Raw genomic sequence first — 27583 nt, 5'->3', positions numbered from 1 at the left:
ATCAGTAGTGAAAATAATATTGACATGTGAGCGTTTGTGTAATGTAGGAAGTGGGATACCAGCACGGAAAGACTGTGTTTGACGTGTGGATTCGCAGTGGAGTGGTGGAGAAAATGTTGAAAGACCGACACCAGGAGGAGTTCTTCAAAACCCAAAGCAAGAACAATGTAAGGTTGGATGGAGGGAAAACATATGGGAATGCTTCAGAATATATGACAACAGAGCCATTAAGGACAGTTCCATGTAAAGCAACAAGAGAGTCTGGGCCTAATTGGGATTTGTGGTTTAAGGTAAAACTGTAGCTTCTCATCACAACTCAGAAGTAGCTGACAGGGGACATTTCCAATTTAAAATCTCTTGCATTCATGGTTTAATCAAAGATATTTAAAAACATGTAACAAACAGAGTTGCAATGAAGTACTATGTCTGAATCCTTTTTTGTTTTGATCGTTTGAGTTTTACAATCAAACTGATTAGCTCAAAAACACATTATCTCAGGAACTGCTCTTGCATTAGCCCCCCTCTGTGCAAAAACAAAACAAAATTCACATCTTCTTGAGTTTAGTTGGTATATCAATCTCATTTGCAGGCCAGTATGTTTAGTCGAGCACGTGGATAATGGTTACATTTTCTAAAATATTTTGTAAACCATTTCTACCTTATGTCCTCATTGTCAGCTGCATTTCATCAACAGCTCCATGATTTTAGCCTTCGACTACACTGCTGTTAAAGTAATAACGTTAAAACTATGCCCCAGTCTGTTCTAAAAGTACAGAGAAACAGACTTACCGTACGCCAAATGTTTCCCCCAACAATGGTTTAAGAAGGACAAACTAAACAAGGAAAGACACAGAATGCTCAAAAAGAATGAGATATTTACCCCCAATCTGAACAACACGAGGGTGAAGATAAAAAAAAAAAAAAAAAATAGCTGGGTTGATATTGAAAGGAGTTTTAACAATAGCCCCAAAGCTACAAGCCAACAAATGAACCTGAATGATTGTGGAGTTAAGGATGGAGGTGCAGCCATTGTTATAAATAAATCCAATTATCATACTTTAAAATAGTTATCCCACATAGGCAGTTAATGAGTGCCTTTTCTATTTTCAGTTGCTACTGTAGGATGCAACTCTCAGGGGAAACAATGCATCTCTTACCGTGATGGATTTTACATGGTGTGTTGTGTAATGTTGCACAGAATGCTGAACAAAACAAGTGGCAACAAAAAAGTTTGTTACAGTGGTTGAGATCCCGACCAGGCAGCTAGTGATGGATTCAATTACAGTCAGTCAGTGATCATTAAATTGTTGAATGTGGGGCAATAGCCTGATTTGGCCCTAACCAAAATCTATGTCTGCACGATAAAGTAACATTAAGGTCAGTAAATCCAGTATAGAAAATCGAATCGAATATAAGCTTTCAATTATCGACATCAAAAGAAGGATTGGGTATTTTTACCATTTGGCCTTAGTGTGGTACATCACCAAAACAATAAGGCGGTTATAACACCATATAGCCTACTTTTTTCAAGAAATATTTTGAAAATGTGAATGACTGTTATCAGACCATAAAACCAATTATCTCTTTACAAATCCAGACCATAGTCTGACAACAACATTAGCCTTAATTGTGACCTTAAAATTGAAAATTGAATCGTCGATTTGGAGAATAGATATGATAGATAATAATACCCCTAGTTACTTTTTACATGGTAGTGGGGCTGTCAGTCTGGAAATGTGTGGACTTCTCTACATCCTCTTTTGGTGTCTTAATCAGCAGTTTAACGGTGTGGTATATGTGCACAATGTGGCCTAAATGGAGACAAAAATCCAAATCGGCTCTCTTCTTCTTAGTGAAACTGCTAGCTGTTAAAGGTTTTCATTAACAGTGTACAGTACATACATACTGTAAGGAGAAATGCACTAATTGACATTCATGTTACATTAAATGACATTTATGTTACATTATGTGTTTCTTTCAGGTGGTGACGTGTCCCAATGCTTCCTTTACTGACCTGGCAGAAATTGTGTCCCGTATCGAGCCTGTCAAACCGGCTCAGGCTGCTGGTGAGAGTACTGACAGACACTCATATTCAGCTACATCCATGCTTATGCTTTCTTTAAACATGCACAACACGATGTCAACGAGAAGGCACGCTATTACTGTTTCTCACCCATATTTGTCTTTCTCGTGCTCCCTTTTTTTGTTTTTGGATGGGTTTTCTTTTTCCTTTCATACTCAATTTGCAAATTAATCTGTTTAACAACAAGGACGAAATGGGTTATGTGTTAGTTTACACAGGGTGCCTGCAGGGTCTTAAAAAGGATAAAAAGTTGATTTGTCAATTTAGCGACAATTATGTATATATTTCGTTTTGTTTTCAGTTTGTATATTTGTCCAAAATGTTATTTGCTAAAGATTGCGGTGCTGTTTAGCATAGTTGCGTGCATTTAATAATTGCAAAGGCACGTAGTCAAATTCTGTGTAGTTTATTTATGGAATCTACTTTACTATGACTTTCTATATGATATTTCTTCTGACATCTTTCTGACATACTGTGACTTCTTGCAAAACTTTGACACACTGTGACAACTTGAAATCACCAGTTTCATCAGCTGTTCGCTCGTTCAGCGGGATAAAGACAAAACTGTCACAACACTATACTAAAACTTTTTAAAATATTTTTATGACATACTATAACCTTTTGTCTTTAATGGCAAACTGTACTATGACTTTTTGTTAACTTTTTATGACATACAATGAATTTTTAATTAAGATTCTATGACATACTATGACTTTTTATTGCATGCTATACTATATATTTTTTTTTAAAATATTGACCTACAACACTTTTATGAGGTATTATACACTGACATTTTTTTTATGATATACTATGACTTTCTGTATTAAAAATAATCTAATTGAAATTTGTAAATGTTTAAGAATTTAAAAAGGTTTTCCTACAAGGTTACATAACTCACCCTATTTTTCAAGTCCTGCTTATCATTTCACTTGCAGCTATCTCTGCTTAAACTGTGTGTAAGCCTGGTCTGAAGTGTGTGTAAGGTGCACACATTCTCACTACACATTCTTCCTTTAAAAATGACCAGTTTGTGTGGGAAATGGCGTATGCATGGTTTTTGTTAAGAGGGAACTCCTATGACATCACACTGCTCAAGATCACAACATTTCATACATTACTTTTTATCAGAGTTTACAGTTTATTGGTCAAATAGTCAAGTCAAATGTCAAAAAACCCTTTTTAATAGGGGACAAAATAGATGAAATTGAGGAAGGATCCCTCTCCTGGGAGATAAAGAGATGTGTGTACAGAATAGACCAACATAATAAAATAACAATCTAGACAATCCATATGACAAGATTATACATATGTGAACAAATGGGAATAGATCTCAATGGATAGAGGATGTCAAGCAGATTCCAGGTGTCTAGAGCCAGAGCCACATGACTTCCTCTCCACCATGAAACCTGGAAAGAGAACAGGCTACACAAACACAAGAAGCATAAATGAAGCACACCATTCACACAGATGGAAGAGAGAACGGGTTATAGTATAAGTATAAGTACATGTAGGGAAATCATTGATCTCTAATTCCTTTACCATAACAAATGTAAAAAATGATAATGATATAAGAATCAATACATCTATATTTATACTGTACATTTTTTATTTATTTATATATATATATATATATATATATATATATATATATATATATATATATATTATATATATATATATATATATATATATATATATATATATATATAATATATATATATATATATATATATATATATATAAAAGAGTGTGTTTATATATTTAAATCATATTTAGAAACTTCCTTAAGGGCATCCTAATACAGCAACCAATGTTGGGTTTCTCAGACATCTCCATCCTTCTTATTGTTCCTCTTCTTTCTATTTATAACTCATTTGTCATCCATTACTCATCACACTGCCCTGTTTGGCTTTTCACAATTTTTCACATTGTTGCTTTTCTGATTGATTCACCTGCACACCCACTTTCATTTGTCACCTCTTCTACACCACGTATTCCAACTTATTCACCCACAATGTGCTTCTTTGCTTCTGTCCTCCACTCCTTCCCTTCATCAGAGGAGTCAGACTACCACACTGACTATGAAGAGGAGGCAGTGGAGAGCGCTCTATCTGACATGGAGCTATACAGTCGCTATGGAGAGCACACTGAAGGGGAGGAGACTGCTGACACGGTGCGACCCACTGCTTAAAAGACACACTAGGGGGTTTCTTTTCGGTACAATATAGCATATGCATTTTAGGCATGTCTAAAACAAGCATCTTATGGTAAATGTTTACCTTTGCAGTCTACAGTGGACACTGAATTTAATACTTTCACTATTATTGGGCACCATCACTTCTTGTTAAATCTAGACGGAGCCAGCTTAAAAGGTGATCAAATATACCATTAAATATATATCCTAAAAGCCAGGGACTGAGAAATTTGTAGGGCTATGACTTGACAAAAGAAAAGGGGAACCAATTTATGATGCAAAACAGAGAAAAGGTTTTAAAAAGAGGCATGAAGGTCAAGTGACACTAGACAGTAAAGCTGTGTTAATACTTTTAAACTGCATGCCTTCTCCTACTGAAGAAATCAAAGATTATACACATCTGTTACTCATATTTCTGATGCAAACTGCAGTAAAATATATAGTAAGAATGGATTGGTGGTGTCCAGCACAGGGCATTAAAAAAGAGATTACTTGTTGGAGAGATATTAAGAGCAGGATGAACAGTTCAAACCAGATACGATTTGAGATTATTAAAGGATAAGATCACCTTTTTATAAGTCTGTTCTTATACCATATTATTATTATTATTATTATTATTGTTGTCCCCTGTTCATATTGGCGTGTGTTACGTCATGAGGTTGATGATGCTTTACAAAACAGAGGGAACAGAATACAATTACCGATAGAAAGCAAATGCATTGGACAAGGTTCATGTATCATAGTAGCCATGTTATTTGATAGTGACCCATTCAGTAAGAGTCTAGTACTATACAGTTTAATTAGATGTGTAAAATGTTATTCAGATGAAATGTAACCTCACTCCTCATCCCTTCACTGGTACATAACCTTACTTCTGATTCCCAGGATGAAGAGCTGGAAGGGAGAAGTGCGGGCCACATTACCTCACTCACCAGCAGCCACCCCCAGTCTTCCACCGTCTCGGACAGTCCGTCAAACCAGGAAATCCTTTCCAAACAGTCCGTTAAGTGAAGACGGGTCTAATGAACTCTGCCCGATCAGGTCATCACAATTTAACCTTCCTGTCTTTAACCCTCCAGTCTGTCCCACATTATGACTCAAAACCTGTCCCCTGCCGCTACGACTGTCAGCGCATGACCATTTTGCCCTCTGTAACGTGGCCTCGTTAGCTGTGTGGTTGACATAACAAATGGACGGCCCCTTTTAAAATAACGAAATACAGGCAGCTAGGATCACATTTACTCAGCTGCAAATCCTATGCATTCCTATTATACAGCCACAAGTCTAATTATTTCTCATATTGAGATAGTCGGGTGTACTCTCTGTAGCTTTACATGAATCAGTCCAGTGGAAGATGGGTTAAGATCTAGTATTTCCATGAAATATTTATTTCATGAAACTAGGTGAAAACAATGATCAATCTGTAGACGGATTTGAGTTAGTTAAAGAGTCAGTTCACCTAAATTCCTAAATAACACTCCTGTTATCTAGACATGCAGATAGTTTTGATATGATTTTGACACATATTTCTGCCACAGACTGTTCAAAGTTTATGCCAAAAAAATTCAACGAAGAAAAACACTAAATGTTTTTTTTGTCTTCTAAACATTCACACCTTTTCAGACCACTAAAGATATGAAAGAAAACAAGGCAGATTCCTTCATTGATGGGGTCACGAATATATATATTACTTTGTTTTAAGGTGCCAAAAATGTCGGGGAAACACAGCTCTGAGTAATCTGCATCGGAACTGACTCCTCAGTAGAAAGTAGACCCAGTGCAAATTGTTGACAGTGAGGTCTGTGGTAGTATGAGCACCACAAGCAAGGTCCATTCACCTCACTTGTATTTAAAGCCACCAAAATCTCAGAAACTTGGGCAAATAACACCAAAACTATCTACATGGCTAGATACCCCTAGAGAGGTAAGTATGACAAAAACGCTTTATCAACGCTTTTACACCACTTTATCTGGTACACTTGTACAATCTGCCATAACATCTATCTTTACAAAGACATTGTCAGAAATGTGTAAATACATTTTTATGATGTGTTTATTACTGAGGTCATAGTTCAAGGTGGTGGTGTGCTGGACTGCATTAAATTGGAAGGTGTTTCTAATTGTTTTCCATCCTACCTATTGACAAACATGACTGGGCCAGAATATTCAAAACACCCCTAAAAGGTAATGCAGCCCAGTTATCGCTACCTAAGACCTCAATGTTAAAACAGAATTTTCACCTTTTATGACAATGTTAAAGAAAACAACTAATTATAGGCTTCGTTAAAGTACACTTTATTGGCAGAACAGTTGTATTGGATTGCACATTGTACCTAATAAAGTTGCATTAAAGTATTGCATTAAGTTTTGAACCTATCATGTAATGTTTTATACACTCGGTCTGTGTTCTGATTCACAGAAAGATAGCAAAACAAGCAGTAATGGCCTCTATGGCCACGGCTGCCCAGTGTACCAGGAACAGAGGGAAGTAATGATAGCAATCCACTTCAAAGCACTAGTTTCCCTCTCAGCTTGGAAAAGAACTCTGAAGCTCCACTCACCACAATATACGGTAGTTCAATGAAAGGGGCTAAAAGCAGAAGGGACAGTTCTTCACAAGAACATGTAACTCGTCTAGAAATGTTTTCAATTCTTTCTTCTTTTTTTCTTCCAGTGATTTGGATCTAAATGTCTTTTGAAACTGCCATTAAGATAATCAGATTTCTGTTGGATTATTGCATACTTAGTTTTATAGTCAAAAGTGAATACATATTCACATTTAAGCCAATAATGTGTACAACCTAAGCCCTGGATGATTTTATGCACAAGTCACAACAGCTGGACAATCACTCCAGCAACACAATGCACAAATACACTAACCAATCGTTTTAATGTATAGCCTTGTGACACTTCAGAGTTAACCTTAACTTAAATTATTGATAAGTGTGATATTTATTCTTTTCATTTTCGAATAATGTGATCTTTAGTCTCCCAATTGGCAGATTCATATTTTGGTCTATATAATGTCAATGTCAACATTTCTTAGAGCTCAAGGGGACTTCTTTTAATTGTTTTTGTCTGACCAACCGTCCAAAACCCAAAGATATTCAGTATACTAAAACAAAGCCTCACATCTGAGAAACTGGAACCATCAAATGTTTGGCATTTTTGCTTGATGAATGAATTACACAATAAATTGAGAATCAAACTCCGTAGTATTCTGTTGATTGACTAATCAGCCCTAATAGCCTTATAACCAGAGCCCTAACAACATTGCATTAAAACATTTTTGTTTTAATGTTTTTATGACCAAAATCTATACTAAGTGGGGACATTTTTGTTAATAAACCTCTCTGTGTTCCCTGGCAGACAAACTATGTAAAAGTGATTATACTTTGATTGTACGACACATGATAAAATACAAATATACCTGCAATAAGATCATATCAACCGGCCAATTTATCCGTCAGGCTCTAATCATTAGATTATCATTGCAACTTTTTATGATTTTATTGTCTTCCCACTTGATATAGCACCCTGCGAGCCTCACCATATGAAGCTGTGATCTCAGCTAATACTGGTACTACAGTGCCTGCTGCCATACATGTGTAAACAGTAGGAGAAACCCTGTGAGGATAAACACTATGGGGTTGCCATATGGTTTGGTTAAATGAAGTCTGGACACAGAATGTGTGAGTAAGGTGGAGAGGGAAACGTTTACTAATGTATTAATGGGCTTTGCACTGGTGTTTTCTTTTGTACTTTTGGGCGTTTTCCAAAAACCGAACACAATGCATTTATGTCTGGCAGAATGAATGTTTCGCTACTTTATTAAATTGGACATGGTATTGTGTGGATGAAGTGCTTATGTAATGTGTGAAATGTGCCATGAAGTTAATGTTACAAAGCCTTAGATGACCCATCCAGAAAAAACATTGGTGTACAATGATGAATGTTTGCCTGTTAGCCTGTACTGTAGGCCATCAGTTATTTGTCAATATTTATGTTACTTGAAAAATATAGTTTTTGATAATTGTTACTAATAAACCACTGTTTGCTGTAGTATTCTGCTTGTCTTTATTTCCCAATAAGCCATCTGACTTCATAGTTTGCTATAGAAAAGAAACTACTTAACGATTATTTTCATATTTAGTTAATATGTCAAAAAGAATCATGGAAAGTTATAGTATGTCAAAAGTGATTAAGGTTGTGGAATTTTTTTTAATAAAAATGTGATAGTATAGCATGTAAAAAAAAAAAAAAAGGCATAGTGTAGTATGTTGTAAAAGTGACAAAAGTCATAGCATAGTGTTGAAAAAAGAGTTTAAAAAGTGATAAAACATAGTATGGTATGTTAAAAGGTCATTAAAATGTCTTAGTATGTAGAGAAAAGTCAGTTTGCATGTTGAAAAAAAAGTGATAAGTAATAGTATAGAATGTCGACAAACATCATAGCATGTCAGAAAAAGTGATTTAAAAAAGTATGTGAAAATAAGTCATAGTATGTTGAAAAACTTATATGTAAAAAAAAAAAAAAAAAAAGTGGAAAAGTCATAGTATAGCATGTTGAAAAAAGAAGTCAGTGTTGTCATGTAATATGTCAAAAATTAATAAAAAAATTGATAGTATATTCGGATAGTCGGATAAAGTAAAAACAAAAGTCATAGTATAGTACGTTAAAAATCTAAACTCAGTATATTATGTTGAAAAAAGTCATAGTACGTTGAAAAAAATAGATAAAAAAAAGTGAAAAAAAAGTAATTTGGCTTTTCTTTGGAAAAAAGTGTTAAAAAAATGTAACTAAAATTCACAGAAAAAATGAAACAAAAAATGATTAATCATGCTAGTACGCCCAAAAATAAAGTATGTTGAAAAAGTGTCAAAAAAACTATTCGTATGGTCAAATAATCGCAAAAAAAATTTTAAAATAGTTTTGTTTGAAAAAAAAATCATTTTAAAAAAAGTCTAGATGTTAAAAGCTCGGGTATTAAATTAAAACAAGAAAGTGGGGCCCAAAAATCAAAAAAGTAAAGTATGCTGTCAAAAAAATATAAAGCATACCATGGCTAAAAAAAGTGAAAAACATAATATTCAAAAAAAGTGATCATCAAGTAACATTTTTAAAAAATCAAGTAATAGAAGTTGTCGAAAATCAAGTAATTAGAAAAAAAGTAAGTCTATTAAATTAAAAAAAGGGGTTTGAGTGCAACTGCCCAAAAAAAAATTTCCACGGGGGGAATTTGAGCCCTTTTCCCAAACCTTGCGGTGCAAAAAAAAAAGTCCTCCTCTCTTAAGGTTACCTTTATCTTTTAAATCCTTGCAACAAGATCTTAACATCACTCCACACGCTAGCTTGGAAAAATGTTTTGGGTTCCCAATACCTAACCCTTCCCAATTCCCTTTCACTGATCCTATCGGTCCTTTTTTTTCCCTTTTTTTTCCCAAAAACTTTACTTGACTTTTTAATCAGTTTTTTTTACATGCTTTCTATGGGTTTTTTTACTTTGTTGAAAATTTTTACTTGACCTTTTTGATAAATTTTTTTAAAAATGCTATGACTTTTTTTGACATACTGAGACTTTTTTTTGACTTACTATACTAAGACTTTATTTTATATTAAATATACTAAGTGAAAGAGACCATAAAGCCAAAATAAATGAAGTTGTCTGTAAGGTCCCATAGTTCAGTCATAAGAGAATGATTGGAAGACAGAAGGTTGAGTGTTTAAATCCTGTATTTTTTAGTAAGTTTTGAGGACTATCCCTTTATGTTATCAATTTTTCCGACATGCTATATTTTGACTTTTTGCAACTTATTATACTATCACTTTTGTATCACTTTTTTTGACATGCTATACTGTGACTTTATCACTTTTTTGGACAGTCTATAGGCCTACCGTGACCTTTTTTTGACATACTTATTTACTTTTTGTCAGGTCAGATAGCTTAGGGTGATAAGATTATGACCAGAAGACTGAAGGTTTATTGTTCAAATCTTATATGTTTGAGGAATTTTTTAGTATAAGTGTAAGAGACAACTATGCCAAAATCATCTTCTGTCAGATAGATTAGCGTAATAAGAGAAAGATTGGAAAACCAAAGGTTGAGTGTTTGAAAGTGAGTGTCTTCATGTAAGTTTAGAGGTCTGACACCAAAGGAAAGAAACAAATTACATCCTCTATGTATCCGTAGGTTTTGAGGATTGCCACTTTTTTTGATCAATTTTTAACAACATGCTATACTATGACTTTTTATCACTTTTTTCAACATGCTATACTATGACTTTTTCTGTTATTTTGACAAACTACATTATGACTTTTTATCACTTTTTTTCAACATGTCTTTTTTGGACATACTCTAGTATAACTTTTTTAGCACTTTTTTTGACATGCTATACTATGTCTTTTTGGACATACCATAGTATAACTTTTTATCACTTTTTTAACATGCTATTACCTTTTATCAGTTTTTTCGACCTACTATGATTTTTTTCAACATAGTATAGTATGACTTTCTATCACTTTTTTCAACATGCTATACTATGACCTTTTTATCAGCTGTTTTGACGTACTATACTATGACTATTTTATCACTTATTTCAACGTACTATACTGTGACTTTTATCACTTTTTTTGACATACTATACTATGACTTTTTTTCGACATACTATACTGTGACTTTTTATCAGTTTTTTTGACATAGTGTACTGTGTCTTCTTTTGACATACTATAGTATGACATTTTTATTTACTTTTTTTACTACTATTACCTTTCTTACTACCAGACTTTTTTTTAAAAGTCCAATATACCAAGTGAAAGAGACAAATAGTAATTTTAATTACTTTTTTTAACATACTATAGTATGACTTTTTCACTTTTGTGACACGCTCATAAACTAAAATAATAACTCTGATTATCAGGTTGTATAGCATCGGGGGAAAGCGAATTTGGAGACAAATTTTGTGTTCAAATTCTATACGTTTTCATGACTATCATATTTTTTATCGATTTTTTTGACATACACTATACTATGACTTTTTAATCAGTTTTTAACATGCTATTCTATAACTTTTTATCACTTTTATCAACATACTAGACTGTCTTTTTTTGACATACTATATTATGACTTTTTGTCACTTTTTTTGGCATACTAGTATACCATGTCATTTTTTCGACATACTATACCATGTCTTTTTTTGACGTACTATAGTATGACTTTTTATCACTTTTTTTGGCATACTATACTATGTATTTTTTTCTGTATACTAAACTATGTTATTTTTTCGACATATTATACTATGTCTTCAATACGTTTTCATGACTATCATATTTTTTATCGATTTTTCTGACATATGCTAAACTATGACTTTTTAATCAGTTTTTAACATGCTATTCTATGACTTTTTATCACTTTTATCAACATACTAGACTGTCTTTTTTCGACATACAATACTATGTCTTTTTTTGACATACTATACTATGTCTTTTTGCGACATGCTATACATGTCTTTTTTTTTACATACTATAGTATGACTTTTTATCACTTTTTTGGCATACTATACTATGTCTTTTTTTCTATACACTAAACTATGTCTTTTTTTCGACATATTATACTATGTCTTTTTTTTGACATACTATACTATGTCTTTTTGCGACATACTATACTATGTCTTTTTTCGACATAGTATAGTATGACAAAATGCTCTTGTCACGCACAAACTTTATAAACTGTATGTCTGGTTAGCAGTTTTCTCACTGTTTCTAAATCATTGTCAATATGCTTCAGGGACCAGCTCGTAGACCTGCAAGACAGTCTTTTTTTGGGATTTTATAATCAAGACTATCCTCTATAGACAGATTTACACAGACTTCTTGGGCTTTCCCCATCAGTTTACACTGGAGGAGAAGAGACCAGAACTCTTCGGGCCAACTCAGGGCAGCAGCGCTGAAATATAAGTCAACCTCGGACTCACAAAATGGAGGGACTAAAGCAATGTGCTTACTAATGTCAAAAGCCGGAGCAGAAACAGAACTGAGGTGAAGAGGAGACATTTGGGTGGAGACCACAGGGGCATTTCTTTCCAGCTCAAGAGCCCTGATGAGCAGATGCATGGCCTGCACCTCTAGCTGTCTGTTTTTGGTCTCTACGTCCTTTACTTGGAGGGGCTATGCAAAGAGCCTCTGTGGTCATGTTACCTATGTGAGGATCCGTGACTGGCTCGAGGTCCACACCAGCAGCGAGCATGCCGCTGCCCCCGCTGCTTTCACCTCTGCCATCGGTGCGTCACCCGCAGCAGCAACAGCCGCATCAGCAGCGGGTTTTGGTAGAACGCCCTGCTTCACCAACTCTGCACACAGCAACTGTTTGAGCTCCGCCTTATTGGCACTGTAGGGCACCTGCACCTTATGCCACCATCAACACGTTTGTTTTGTACATTTCTCAATTTTAGCCAAAGATGGACCAGCTACAAAATCAAGTGGAAACTCCATAATTCTCTCCACACACCAAAAAAAACCTACCACCAAACCTACCCGGAAACGACAAGAAGAAGGAACGAGCCCCCAATTCATGTTATGCCCCGTCTCCAGAGTAGCCACAAACAATTATTGGTTTAAATGTAAGAAAAAAATTATTTATTTTACATTAAAAAGAAAACATATAAATAAACATTTGTATAACTTACATCAATGCTTCAAGGTGCCTGTTCAACAAATAACCAACCAACAAACAAACAATCCTAGGAGAAAAGAAATTGACCTAACAAACAAAAATGGCAAAAAGAATGACCAAAGACTTACCTCCCTAACTAAGTAAACAGGAGAAAAGAAAGATTGAACAAAACAGAAGTGGGAGATGAGGAGGATAAGGAATGCCTGCTGGCCTCAGATGGCTGTCATCTTGGCTCCTTATATCAGGTGGTTCCCCAACTGCAGCCAATCACGGTTCAGGCATTAAAACTTCCCACCAATCATCCCACAGCTATGGCACAGATACTGGCACACCTAATTGCATGTGCATGTGCACACACAGCAGGCCAAAGCACACACACCAAAGCACACATATGACTGCAGTCATAACAGTGTAGTATGTTGAAAAAAGTCATAGTATAGTTCGCCGAAAAAAGTGACAAAAAAGTCATGGTACAGCATGTGGGAAAAAGTGATAAAGTCATAGTATAGTTTGTTAAAATAATTCATTGTATAGTATGTCAAAAAAAACGTAGTAATGTATGTCAAAAAAAGTTATAGTATAGCATTTCAAAAAAAGTGAGAAAAAAGTCATAGTATATGTCAAATAGAATGATGAAAAAGTGATAGAATAGTGTGTCAAATAAAGTGATGAAAAAGTCATAGTATAGTATGTTGGATAAAGTCATAGAATAGTATGACGAAAATACAGTACATGCCATAAAATGCAAATAAAAAGATTATTTCATTCCATAAAGTTGGCAATCATTTTTTTTTTTTTTAATGAAATGTCATAATGAAATGAAATATTTATTGCTTCTGTAATTATGTTCCTGTATTTACTTCATTCTGCACTGGTAGGAAGCAGGTCTTCAGCCCAACGTAGGTAAACTATGGGTCTAGAACAAACCTAATGCACCACCAATGTAATTACACTCAGAGATGTTCTCTTGGCGTATTTGACTTCTTCATTTTGGGTGTTAAACTGCAAAACAAACAGACCAGGATCATGTTCAAAACCTGGGGTCCGTTTCAGAAAGGAGGTTTAGTGAAAGTTTGTTAACCCTGAGATGAGGGAAACTCTGGGTTATCGGTTTCATAAAAGCAGGTTAATCAAACCTGAGAGAGGGGTAACTTCGGCCAGTTGAAAAAAGATAGGTAACTTAACCTCAGCGTCTGTTACTATGGTAACTGAACCTGTGAACGCAACCTGGTCGGGAGCAGGTTTTCTTCAATTAACCTTGAGTTTTCTCTGACAGTGTCTCCTTCCTGACAGCACTCTTTCATTTCCTCATTCATTCATTCAGTCTGTATCAAGCACATTTTAGCGCAGTTTGTTTTCTGCATGAATAAAAAAAAACAGTGTTGGTTTATTAACTCTGTTAGGCAGACTATAAATGTTTTTTTCTCAAAACATGGCATTTCCTATTATCAACAGTCCCATGATGAAGAAGCTGTATTACTTTGCAGGGAGTTAAACATATGTTGGGAGATGATCTTGAGGCCTCGACTACAGATGTATTTCCATTTCCAGATACTAGCCTACCTATTTGAGCGGTATCATTTTTCTTCCCAGTCCATCAGTTATGTAGCCTACATAACCTTATCCGTCGTCATATTACTGACGTCACCCATCGTGGACATGCTCTACATCCCATCACATTCACGTTTTTTTGCAAACAGCAGTTTTCTTTACAACATTGGTGATGCGGAGCATATTAGTAAAGCCACTGTAGCAAAGCGCAGAAGAATGTGACTTGATCGCTGTGAAACGTGTTTTAAAACATTTTTGTAGTGTTCCCTGGACATGAACAAGTAAGAGCCAATAAAAAGGAATACCACAGTATTGCAGGTGAATGAGGTAAACCCTTTCAAATAAAACATTAGACATTAGCAACCAACAGAATGGGATTAATAGGCCTAGTCCTTCTTTGCCCGCAGAATTGCACCTTAATGAATAGATATCTAATATGTTGAAAAAAAGTGATACAAAAATCATAACACAGTATGTCAAAAAAAGTAATAGTATAGTATGTTGAACAAAGTGTTAAAAAGTCATAGTATAGTATATTGAAAAAAGTGATAAAAAGTCATAATATGTCAAAATATCATAGTAAAATCATAGTGTAAAATGTGGCAAAAAGTAATGAAGTCATAATATAGTATGTCAAAAAAATCATAGAAAATATCACATCCAAATGCCGCACAGAAGAGTAACAGTTCTTAGCAGAGCTATCAGATTTGGAGGGAGGTTTTATTTGAATTATGAATCTGCTTAGTGCTGCTGCCCTGGGGCATATCCAAACTTGATGATACATTAATTACATTCACCTGAGGAAAATAAAGCATCAATAAGACAATAAATGTTAACCCATGGGGAAGCATTGGTGGCTTGATTGTTAAATGCCCTTCAGTGGCAGTAACCTGGCCTCAGCACAGGAGTCAATAAGTATCATTGTACTACAACCTTAATCTTCAGTGGTTTGCCCTGGTTTTTCAAAGCAAGCACCTGTTTAAATTTTAGCTCTGGTCCTTTGTGTCAAGTTTCCATTTCTACAGCTACTGTAAAACAAACACAGTATATTACAACAAAACCCTGTAACAATAAATCCTATCTAAGTTTATGTTAAAACTGTTTTACTGTTAAATTGCATTGCATGGTACTGAGAGGTGTTTTTAATATTTTGTCTACCCTAGAGAGCAGTGGATCTCATCCTTTTTAGCTTGTGACATCTATTGAGGCAGTGTCTAGTGCACTTGTGACCACTTATCACAGGTAATGGTGTAAGTGAGGACTTGTAAGTGATTTAACAACTTATTTAATTTAAAATATTTCAGAAATCTGAAGACATATTTAGTATTTCATAGAAAAAAGCAGTAATGTAAAGCTGACTTTGCTTCCTTTTTTGTACCCTAATAATCATCATGTGACCCCTCAGATTTTTTTTATAATGCATGTGGTTCAGCTTGGTAGCTTTAAAGTTAAATGCCCATGTGGATGACATGCATTATAAAAAATGTATGAGTAAATGTAGGATTTTTTGAATTAGAGTTACAGTCATAGACTGTGAAACAAACTAACTTTTTTCTGTTATTTTGAGCAAGAGAGAATGCTCATATACAGAGATTATCATAAATGAAAAGCTATATATACACACACACCCACACACACACACACACACACACACACACACACACACACACACACACACACACACACACACACACACACACACACACACCAATGGATAATTAATCCCACTTTATTGATGTGTCCTACAATCGCCTACCCTCCCTGGGGAATGCAGACTTGCATCAGATAATTAATGAGCTTGCAGGGGGGAATTTAGGTCACAAGAAGGGAGAAGAGAAAAATCGATACATCACAGGGAAGAAAGCTGAGGGCCAACAAAATGGGGTGAATGAGTACAGGCTCCCAAGATATGCAAGTCTTTTGACATAAAGCCAAGGTTGACAGTAAAGAAGAGGTGCCATCGTGCTGGTCTGGTGGCGGACAATGACCCCACTCTGGACTGAATTACTGTGACAGGCAGCAAGAGATTTAGAGATAGATTTTTTTTTATATGAGTCACGGGAAGTAGGGAGACAAGGGGAAGTTTCTGCCCTCAAACAGATGGACAGTTTGATTTATAAAAGGTCAAATTTAACGGCCCAGCGCCACATACTGTATATCTCTCTCTTTCCATCCACACAGCAACACCACTCTTATCCCTTCCTTCCTCGCTCTCGTTCTGCTGTTCTCGTTCTTTCCTCTGCCTACAGGCTTTTGGAAAAATTGGGACAAATGGGACTTAAACAGGTAAGTGGGTCACACCTTTTGTTGATGTAGTGAAAGTACTTCTGTGATGTGTGAATACAAAAATAGAGTATCAACACAGAAAGGTACCCATGCAAAAGTGTATTAGTACCACTTACTGAACCTAAAAGCATGACATGAATGTAGTAATATAATATTTAACTTAGGAGCTGGTCACATTTTTATAAACTAAACAATTACACACACAAAAACTCAATAGATAAATCAGAAATAAAAAATAATAATTACTTGCAGTCATCCACCAAAGCAAACCCTAAACACTAAAAGACCCCATCCAATATTGATCTCCATCAACTCATTTGATTTTCTGTGTCGCACTGGAGCTGGTCAGTTATCACAGTGCTCAGACAGATGCAGGTAAACATCAGGAGGCACACACATATCCATTCATTCTTCGCAGCTGCTGGGTAACAATTACATACACACACTCAATACCTCCACATTGCTATATCATTCCCATTTCTTCTTTTATTCCAACATTTTGACCAGAACCAAAATGGAACCAACCTAAAAAAGACCATTTCTGTAGACCCAGGCTCTTGGTAGGTGGTGTCTGACGGGCCGGTTGGGGTCAGAATGAAGAGTGGAAATAACAAAAATAGAAAAAATAGTAGTTTGTATGCAGTACAATATACATATGCAGTCTCAACAAATGTTAATTAGATGAGTTCAGGTTGGACTACACTTGGGATCTTCCATAAAAGCAACAATTCTGACTGATTTTGAGGCCCCACTGCTGAAATACTTCTGCTGCAGCCACTTCTCTTCACTACCCTCGAGTTGAGAGCTCCGTCAGCACGCAGCTACCACTTGTGTAAATCTTCCCCTCTCAGCATGTCTCTGCCATCTAAAACATGGGACACAGAACAAAAGCAGCAGCAGCCATATCACAACATGCTCCCGTCTTAGAAAAAAAGCACCCAAAAGATGATTTTCCAAACTGCAGCACCGGGTGTCATTTGAGGTAAACCAGTTAATTTTTGTGCTGCGTAGAACAGTTGAGTAGAATTTGCATTTAATGAAGAATTATATTCACTGCATGGTAGCGTTAAAAGAGCCCTCGACATTTGAGAGCTTTAGAACAAGATGTTGTCTGAATGTTAAAAACTACTTTTGAAATCATTCCTGCTGGAGGTGGATCAAAAGGTGCAGAGTATTTGAAAGTGGGTTGTGTAATCCCTTTAGTTTACCGTTTTTATCCCCTAGCCGTCAAAACACTGCAATTAAAAGTGCAAAGCGAACAATCTAAAAGAGACCGATCCAGATTCATCAGTTGGATTTAGTATAACAAAATAATGCTACAGACATAAATGTCCATGAAGTAGATCTGGCATAAGCATTTACTATTTAAACTATATCTCAGTGTGATGAGGGACATTTGATGATAAATTAGTACTGAACTTATTAATCGAATAGTCAATCAAAAGAGAATTCATTAAGAACATGTTTGATAGTTGATTAATCAGTTGGGCCACTTATCAATCAAAAATACCAACCATCCAACATTATCTATCTGATTTACATAGAAATGTAGTGTCTTTACATGTATATATTTTGCAATAATTGGTGGGACAAAAAAGAAATTTGGAGATGTCATGCACATTGGGCAACTGGTGAAGGCCATTTTTCACAATCTTTTCCACATTTTACAGACTATATGATTAATAAAAAATGAAATTAAACATCAGTTGCATACCTAGTTCCAATAAACATTCCAGTAAAGCCAAAAACCACACTAGATTTTAGCTCATCCTAATACTAATTACAGCTTGTAAAAGCAAACTGAAGCTTGAATCTTACTGCAAGTAGCAAAGTAATGACCAGAGAGCCTGGATTTAGAAACCCCACCAAAATAATCACGCATTGGTAACTTCAGATTTTCTTGTGCCGCATACAGAAACTAAGCGCCATGTGGATTTGATTTGTGTCAGAGATGCAAGCTCCAATAGAAGACAAAGTAATTTTTCACAAAAACCTATTCAACAGCGTGTTCCATCTGCTCTGGGCTCTGTAGGGTCCAGTAAATTAAGGTTGTCCGTTATCTCGAGATTTTTCCTTTTTGTTGTCTCGGTTTCAATCTGTCACAGGGGGAGTCAGACAATCACGGCCTCAGGCCTGTACAGGATGGAGCGATAAGAACAAAATGAGATTGCATGTTGTTCTAGTACAGACATTATTAACATGCAGCTGTTGCCTCCTCTTTTTTGAAGCTGTTTTATAGCATGTGAGGACACAGTGATGACTCACACATTACTTTACATTGAACACATTTTATATCTCAGACATAAAGTTAAGTAATAAAGCGCTTAAACAGTTACGGTAAATATAACACCCCCGTGCATACACTAGTGAAGTGCTCACGTAAATAACAAAATTCAATCTGCGTGCACAACTGAACTGTTCTCATACACAGTGCACCACTTTGACACCTTCACTTTACCGAAACACTTACATACTGTAAGTCAAATACCACAGATTACCTGATTTTCAACAACATGCTGAAATATGTGTGAAATTTTCAGCCCACCTCTATGCATTTTATTGTTGTGAGTGAGGGAATATTTCTAAAGTGCTATTGTCTGAGAGGAAATGAGTTAATAAGTAACCAGGTAAACAGAGGACGTAGGAACAACAAGAAGACATTCGCCCACCACACAGGTTTCTACACTGACTGTAGTCACTAGGACATAGAAGGAAAATTCGTCTGAAGGAAAATTTGATATAAAATAGTCAACAGTCAATTCTTTACTAGTGTAGAAGTCACCTCTTTTCCTCCTCTTACCATATCCCTATGGCTGTTATGTGTGTGCAAATATCTGGTAATAAACAATAAGCAGCCTACATTTTCACGCAGACATTTAACTTTATCTATGATGTCTGTTAGCAACAACCTGTCATCAGAAAACAAAACAAAAGCCCCATTCACACACTTTTCTGGCCATAGGAAGACTTCTAAATACTGGCATCTCTACACTGTTAGGTTGTAATGGTCAATTATGATCCACACAATAAAACAAACCACTATAATTTATTGAAATCTATTTTTCAGGATGGTGAGCATGTCAATTAAAATCAATTGCCTCCAACGTTTCTTATCAGTGCACTCATAGTTGATTTCTTTAACATCAGCTTTCCATGTGGATGTACAGCAGAAAGTCTCAGTGTATGAGCTGAAAATGAAATCACATCCTCAACTGGTAGCTTGTGTGGGTCTGAATATGAGTCTGCTGAATCCCAGTCATGATATGGCTACAGCTTTGTGTGTGGGAGTGCAGGTCCTGTGCGCTGTGTGTAATACGTTCATAGACAACCTACATCAGAGGTTAGGATGAAAACAAAGTTGCCTTCACAGCTGCTGGTTGATCCAGCATAAGGTCTGGGCAGAGCTGTTGCCTCTTTCAGCTCTCTGCCAGGCTAATAATATCCTGCAAACGCTGAAGATTGGGAACACGAGGTGAGAGCACCTCGCTGCCCAAGTACGTCACCGTGGTTTGCAGTTGCTAAAAAAAAAAAACTTTTCCCCAGATACAAACAGGGTCATGTTTATTTTTAACACGTGCAACAGAAATATTCCTACATACTTGATAGAGGCTAAAATAAGAGCAAATGCAGAATGCAATGATGTGAATGATGTATTTTTACTCCAGGCTATTACGGGTTTGGTTGTGTATTTTGGGGTTGGTTAGATTAATGAAGGAAACATTTACAACAGGTCTGGTTACTTTTACTGTAGCAGCAGCACACAGCTAACAAGGTGGAAATGTTCTTTTTAATCTCATTTGGTTAGGTGGCCACAGGCCTTAAAACCATGAATGCTTATTTTTAAATGTCTATTCTTTTTTTTTTTAAACAATACCAAGTATATGAAAGTTCAGTTTCTTTGTCCACTTCTTTTGGGCCATGTGAAGCTGGATTCTCTCCAAGCTTCCATTGAAGGATTTGCAAAGAAGAACTGCCTGATATTTTCAGAATATGAAACATCAGAATCCAGACCTCATAAATCTAAATCAGAGATGTGATTTTGGCAAGAAAAATCTTTGTTCATGACTGGAAGAAGTACAGCGGTGGAAAGGACCAGAAAAGTTATTAAATGAGAAAGAGGATATTTGAAGAGAGGCAGGAACTTGTATTGTTCACTAGAAGCATTCTTGTTTTATTACAGTCTGTGAGAAAAGCTACCAAGTTCCCATTAAAGCCTATAGTCACACTTCTTCTAGTGTGAATTTTGGTGACATTTTAAAAAGGCACAAATAACAAAGCTAAGAGTCAAAATGTCACCAACATTAGATCCAGTGTTTTTCTACAGATCGTGTTAAATATTTTCCAGTTTCCGAATGTCCAGTGTCCAAACGTTCACACATCTGTCCCACTCTGTTGGCCAGAGCAATACTGTAAACACTGTCCCATTTTTCTTAGGGCTGCCATCAACGTGGACTTTAGCATTGACCTTCCATTTTGAAACTGGAGTGTGTGTGGGTCTAGGTGAGTGTTAAGGTCTAAGGGAGTGCACAGTCTGTCAGCACCAGGGTCTCCAATAGCTCACCCACCCAATCTTCTGATGGCCGCTCGTTTATTACTTTTCTACTCTCACGCTTCGCTCGGCTGTTTGTTTGATTCAGGGCTGGATGGGCTGTCACCACCAGCCCCCTTCCCTCCATGTTTCATTTCTAAATGTATTCACTCTGCTTTTCTCTCCGCTGTCCAACAACTCCACATTCAGACACCATCATATCTTACTAATTCAGGCCTTTAACTTTTTCCTCTCTCCCCCTTATCCATTTCCCTCAATGCCCGTTTTTGTTGCAGGAAAACCCTTCCTCCTACAGTAAGTTGTCTCTCTCTTTCTCTCAAGGTTTGCCAAACCACAGAGATATGAGGCATTTTGGCAGGGCTGCCCTCAGAGGCATTAAGCCACATTGAGTGAGAAACCAAGTCAGAAAGAAATGATCTTTCCCTAGCCGAGCAGCGAGACAGAGCAGACAGCTGTGACACAAAGGAGTTTAAATCAGATCAATGTACCCTTCATCATCTCGCTGTCTGCCCTGTCAGTCTGTGTATCTATCTGCCCAGTTGTTGTTTGTTTGTTCATCTGCATCTATTTTCTGTGTGTCGTTAATCTGTCTGTCGTTTCAACAATCTTCCTGCCTGTTTGATCAGTTTTGCCTGTGAAACCATAGGTTTTGGATATTTACTACATATAAAAATTGATATAAAAACCAAAATATTCTTAACCAAATACATCAATGTCAATATTGCGACAATATTGTAGGGTTGACAATTGATGCTTTCACAAAATATTTACACAATGATATTTTAGATAAATAATCATCAATAATGTGGAGATACTGACAAAGTGTGGACAGGCAAATAATAGAGCAACTAAAACAGTCTGGTAAGTTCAGAAATTTACATCACTTTACTGTAAAGCTGCCTTTAAAACTAGGAAAAGACTTCACTTTTGCCATATTATGATATCGAAAATCTAAGACAATATCTTTTCTCATATTATGCTATATATATATATATATATATATATATATATATATATATATATATATATATTGCCTTGCCCTAGTCTGCACCAAATATTGTACCTATCAATCTAGCAGATGTTGAGACACTTTTACATGAGAAGAGAAAACCGCTGGTAGCTCTTCAGAAACATTCAGGGATCACCAAAGTCAGTAGGATTCATCCTCTGTGGACGTACCATACCTAGAGCCATTCCGCTAGCATGGCTAAAACTTATTAAAGTTTTTTTTACATGTGAAATGTGTTGTGCAATATCCATTTATTTGGGCAAGTTGTTGGTCGGAGACGTTCTTTAAGCATCAAGCAGCTATTTTGTTTTTGACAAACACCTTCTCTTGGTTTAGTTTCCATCCATATGTCACTTATTACAACAACCTGAATGCCCATTTCTATCCTGTTTGTGTTTTTCTTTGTCTCAACCGTTCTTTGCCACATTCCAGTAAATTTGCCTGTATCTCCGGGTGCCTAGCCCACTGTCCACCATGGTTTTGCAGGGAGGAGAACTGCAGCACAGGACAGAGAGACGCTTTCTGGTGCTTCGCATTAAGCTTCATCATGATGTCCCTGGAGCTACAGTAAATCACTATCCTCCCTGAGAAGGACACATTGTTCCTGATGTTTTTTTGGTATGCGCAAAGTGAGTTCTCAGAATAAAGAACCAGCGTTTGTGAGAAGGAAATCTATTGTCAGCTGATGTCTAGTGACATCATTGAGCTTCAATTTTACCTCTCTCTTTTTCTCTTTCACATAGACACAAGAAGTGAATGAACCAACCAAGGCTAAATTTGTCTATTTGAGTAAACAGCAACAAACAAGCATCATAATTCATCATTTCGGGCTCTGGGAGGACAGCCAGCGCTAGCCTCAGTCTCCCATTCATCTGCAGTGTAACACTGCTGCAGTAGAGCTCCATTCACTCTGGGCAAAGCTTAAATATAGCCAGTGGTCCCACTGGATCTGCAAATAACACATTCATGCTGTTATAGTCAGAAATATTGACAAAATCAATCACTTTTTAAAATATTTCTGTCTGTGCATTTAAAGGCAACATCAAAGATTTTAAATTCGGCTGCCAGACAGTAACGCTTTTAATGAAAGAAAATTAGGGGTGGGCAATCTGACGACTTCAGATCATGATCAATCTTGAAGGATTCCACAATCTACTTTTCTTCACATAATTGTATTGACTGGCACATCCGAGCTACGTGAACAAACCTAAAGAGTTATGGACAAATTACTTCAAGTGGCTCTTCCCTGAGTAACGTATTGTAAACAATGCAACGTGAGTTATAGTTATTAGCATGGCGGATGAGGAGCCTGTGCCAAAAAATAACTCAACTTCAGTGGTATGGAAATGATTTGGCTATGCAGTCTCAGATATTTAACAAGACAAAGTTACCTGTAAACTTATCCTTGACCGATGCATTTGAGCAATCAAAAATTTATAAAAATTAAAAACTCAACCAAAGCAGCAAGCAATATGTAAAGAGGAACTGTAATGAGGTCACATCACTGAAGAATACAGTGCCATTTAAAGTTGTTGACAATGTGGGATTACAAATGCTGTTGAAAACTTTAAACTTTATCCTATGAGCTGCCACAAACATTTTTCTAATACCACCATCCAATTTTGGGAATGTCCAATATTTTTTATAACTTACTTGCCAGTAAGATATTTCTCAGAATTTGAAAATGCAATTTTGCTAGTTTAAATTTTTTTTTTTAATTGTGAGAATGTTAAAAGTGTTAGGATTATGTTAAATTTTTAGAGAATGAATCCTAATTACTTTGGCGTTCTCCTGATATATTATCTATAGCCATCATCATGTCAAAATCACCTTAAAATCACAAAGAGTTGGGGCGGCCTCTAGCTTACCCAGCAAGAGTGTTCGCCCATGCGGGCTGAGTCCTGCAGCGGCACGGGTTCCAAGCCAACCTAAGTCCCTTTACTGAATGTCATCCCCCATCTCTCTTCCCCTTCATATAAAAGGAAAAGAAAGAAAAAGAAAACTATTATACGAGGAAATAATTGTAGAATATAAATACACTAAATGGCTATTGCTGAAAACATGGCAAACACAAAATCAAAATGGTGTTTGATACAACACCATTTCCGCAACAACCTGTGCCCATTTTTTCCATTACACATTAGCTATCTGTTTCTCAATTCTCCACTTTTATTCCCATTACTTTCAATCTTTTCCACTTTCCCCTCTCCTCATTTTACATCTTCTCCCCCTTCCATCAGCACTCTAACTAGCCTCTCCTTTACCTCTCAGAGAATCAAACCACTACTCCTCAGCCAACCAGAGAGCGCAGGAATCTATTAAGCACCGTAGTGGAAATGTGTCACCTTTGGAGCCGATGTTACGAGCGATTTAGTATGGAGGGAAGGGTGGAGAAGAAGAGCAATGGAAGAGGGAAGGTGTGCTGCAGTACCAAGGTGAGACAAGGTGGGGATAGACATGGGTGTCACGTACAAAAGCACCCCCCCCCCCCATACACACACACACACAGAAATGCCATTAGTCTCAGAGGTGTTTCTGGACCAGTAATGAGATTGGAGGACTGCCCTGCTAGGATTATATCACCCTTAACAACATCGTAAATTTACCTGCTTACATTGCAGTGGACAGATATACGTGACGTGTCGATTTCCTTTTGACTTGATTTTTTTGTACTTGATGGTTCATGGGAATGTGTTGGCTTCATATTTTAATGTGGATCAAGTTTACTACCTAGAGCCGTAGGCTTTTAAAATGAATATGAAGGCAATTTACTTTTTTTATCTGTAATTAATTTATAGAGTGTATTCAATTTTACTGTAGCCTGACTGAAACATGGAGCATGTGCTGCCTTCACTTACCCAATAAAATGTATTGTGAGTGAAAGTAATTAAATTTCAGATAAACCACCCACCCCCACTTTGTAATGTAACACTGTAAAAGGAGCCATTTACAAAACAGTTACAGTTACATACTGCTGCACTTGCTTTGGCATATCATTCATTTTGCATTTTGCGCATCCCACATCTCAGTGATATTAAATGTGTTCTATAAAGTGCTTTAGGGGCTCAAGCCAGGAGGGAGCACTAATAAGAGCAGAAATTATTCTGTCAAATTACATTTCTTAACCATTTATGGACTAAATTGTGTTATATCCTCTGAGCTAAACTACTTGGTCTGAAAAGTTTAAAGTGGAACGCTGAACATTTGCACTTCCGATTCATAGTTTACACTCCTTCAACACCACATATTTTATCACCCCAAATGTATATTGGAATGAAAACATATGCAAAGTTATAGCTACAGCTGTACTAATGCAGTCGAAGTTACCGTTCCCTAATGTACAGCAGACCCAATTTAAGATAGTAGTATAATATGTAGTAATGATATGATGTATATTTACATAATCACACATTTATATTTATATTATATTTCTATGACCTTAGCAGGTGAGAAAAAAAGTCCCACTCTTGTTAAACTATCGCCTGACGTGCTGACATTTACGGTGAGCGTATTGTCTCATTTCCGGAGCTCTAATCTCACGGACGCTATTAATTTTTCTCCAGCAAAAACTTACTGAACTCTGCTTTATTGTTTAAATCTTGTGGCTAAGTGCCTTGAATTTGAGATGAATGTTGTGCATTAAACTACACCTGCTTCACTTAGAGCCCGCATCAACGGGGCATAAGACGCAACTTTTCTGCTCCAGCAAAACTTACTCAAAACTACTTTATTGCTTAAATCTGGTGGCTAAGTGCCAGATTGCATTTAAATACTAGTTATACTCAAGCAATTATAGTTTAATTATCTTACAGCAACTCCCTCACTGATCTCAGTTGTTAGAATGCTGTTAGCTACTCCAGATTAGCCATTAGCAATGGCTAATTCCTGTCCCTCTCTTGCTCTGTGTGTCAAATATTTAGCTCCTCTGCTTTCCTCTATATAAATTGTATCTATAAATATTAGCTTTCCTCTGCCTCCTTTAGTTATGATGGTACATGTAATAAATGTCGTATATTTGTTGCTCTGGAGGCGAGGCTTAGTGAGTTTGAGGCACGGCTCCGCACCATGGAATCAAAATCATATGCTTCCGTAGCTAGCCAGCACCCCATAGCTGGTGCGGGCCAACATACTGCAGCTTCTGTTAGCAGTCCCACAGTGGACCCTGAGCAGCCGGGCGAGTGGGTGACTGTCTGAAGGAAGCATGGCGCTAGCTTCAAACCAGGGAGTGCACATGGCGGCGGTCGCTCCAAATCAGAGCCTATGGCTGGCCGCCAACATCTTTGCCTTTCTAACAGTTTCTCCCCACTCAGTTACACACGGGCTGAGAAGCCAACTCTGGTTATTAGGAGCTCTATACTGCGGAACACAAAGTTGGCAACTCCGGCAGTCGGTGTGTCCCTAGGGCCAGAGCCGGCGATATATAATCCTATCTAAAGCTGCTGGCTAAAGATAACCGTAAATACAGTAAGATCATACTTCATGTAAGTGGTAATGATACCCGATTACGCAAATCTGAGATCACTAAAATTAATGTTGAGTCACTTTGTGCATGTGCAAAGACAATGTCGGACTGAGTAGTTTTCTCTTGACCATTGTCAAACCTGATCAGTGATGACATGTACAGCCGCATGTCACCTTTCCACCGCTGGTTGTCTAATAATGTGGGCTACGTAGAAAACTGGAGTGCGTTCTCGGGAAACCTTGTCTAATTAGGAGAGACGGAATTCATCCCACTTTGGACGGAGCCGCTCTCATATCAAAAAATCTGACTAAGTCTATTATTGCTCATAAACCATGACAGCCCAAGTCAGATAGTAATCAGAAGTGCAATGCGCTCCTCTGTGCTTCCGTTGGAGCAGTTGCCCATTCATAGTCTAATAACCACGGTGTCTGTCCCCCAACTCAGATCAGTTCAATCAAAGGTAGGCCTAAACAAAAGAACAACCCAAGGTTTCTTTTCAGCACTGTAGCCAGGCTGACAGATACATCTCTATTAAGCCATATATTCCTATAGCTCTGAGTAGTGAATACTTTGTGAGCTTCTTTAACGATAAGATTTAAACAATCAGAGATAAAATTCATCACTTTTTGCCCTCAATTTGAAACGGTTTACCTTTAAACGCAGTGGCACTAGAAAGAACGAAAGGCCTGACATATATTTAGACTGCTTCTATCCTATAGACCTTCAACAATTAATGTCAAAGATCTCTTCAGCTAAGCCAACTACCTGTCTCTTGGATTC

General features: G+C 36.7%; 1 protein-coding gene across 3 annotated transcripts in view; it reads left to right on the top strand.

The window, feature by feature from the left end:
- Positions 1-8342, top strand: part of pnpla7a (patatin-like phospholipase domain containing 7a) — a 29708-nt gene extending 21366 nt beyond the window's left edge. For 2 of the 3 annotated variants that reach the window (XM_032539012.1, XM_032539011.1), the window contains exons 33-36: positions 48-167; positions 1982-2066; positions 4141-4256; positions 5163-8342. In XM_032539012.1, the coding sequence (XP_032394903.1) occupies positions 48-167; positions 1982-2066; positions 4141-4256; positions 5163-5288 (447 nt within the window). In that variant the 3' untranslated portion in view covers positions 5289-8342. The remainder of the gene's footprint in view (positions 1-47; positions 168-1981; positions 2067-4140; positions 4257-5162) is intronic. The other variant, XM_032539013.1, reaches the window with a different exon arrangement.
- Positions 8343-27583: the final 19241 nt, after the last annotated feature.

This window comes from Etheostoma spectabile, chromosome 16 (assembly GCF_008692095.1).
Source record: "Etheostoma spectabile isolate EspeVRDwgs_2016 chromosome 16, UIUC_Espe_1.0, whole genome shotgun sequence".
Classification (NCBI taxonomy): domain Eukaryota; kingdom Metazoa; phylum Chordata; class Actinopteri; order Perciformes; family Percidae; genus Etheostoma; species Etheostoma spectabile.
Note: the sequence above shows the minus strand (reverse complement) of the source record. Positions and strands in the feature narration are given on the sequence as shown.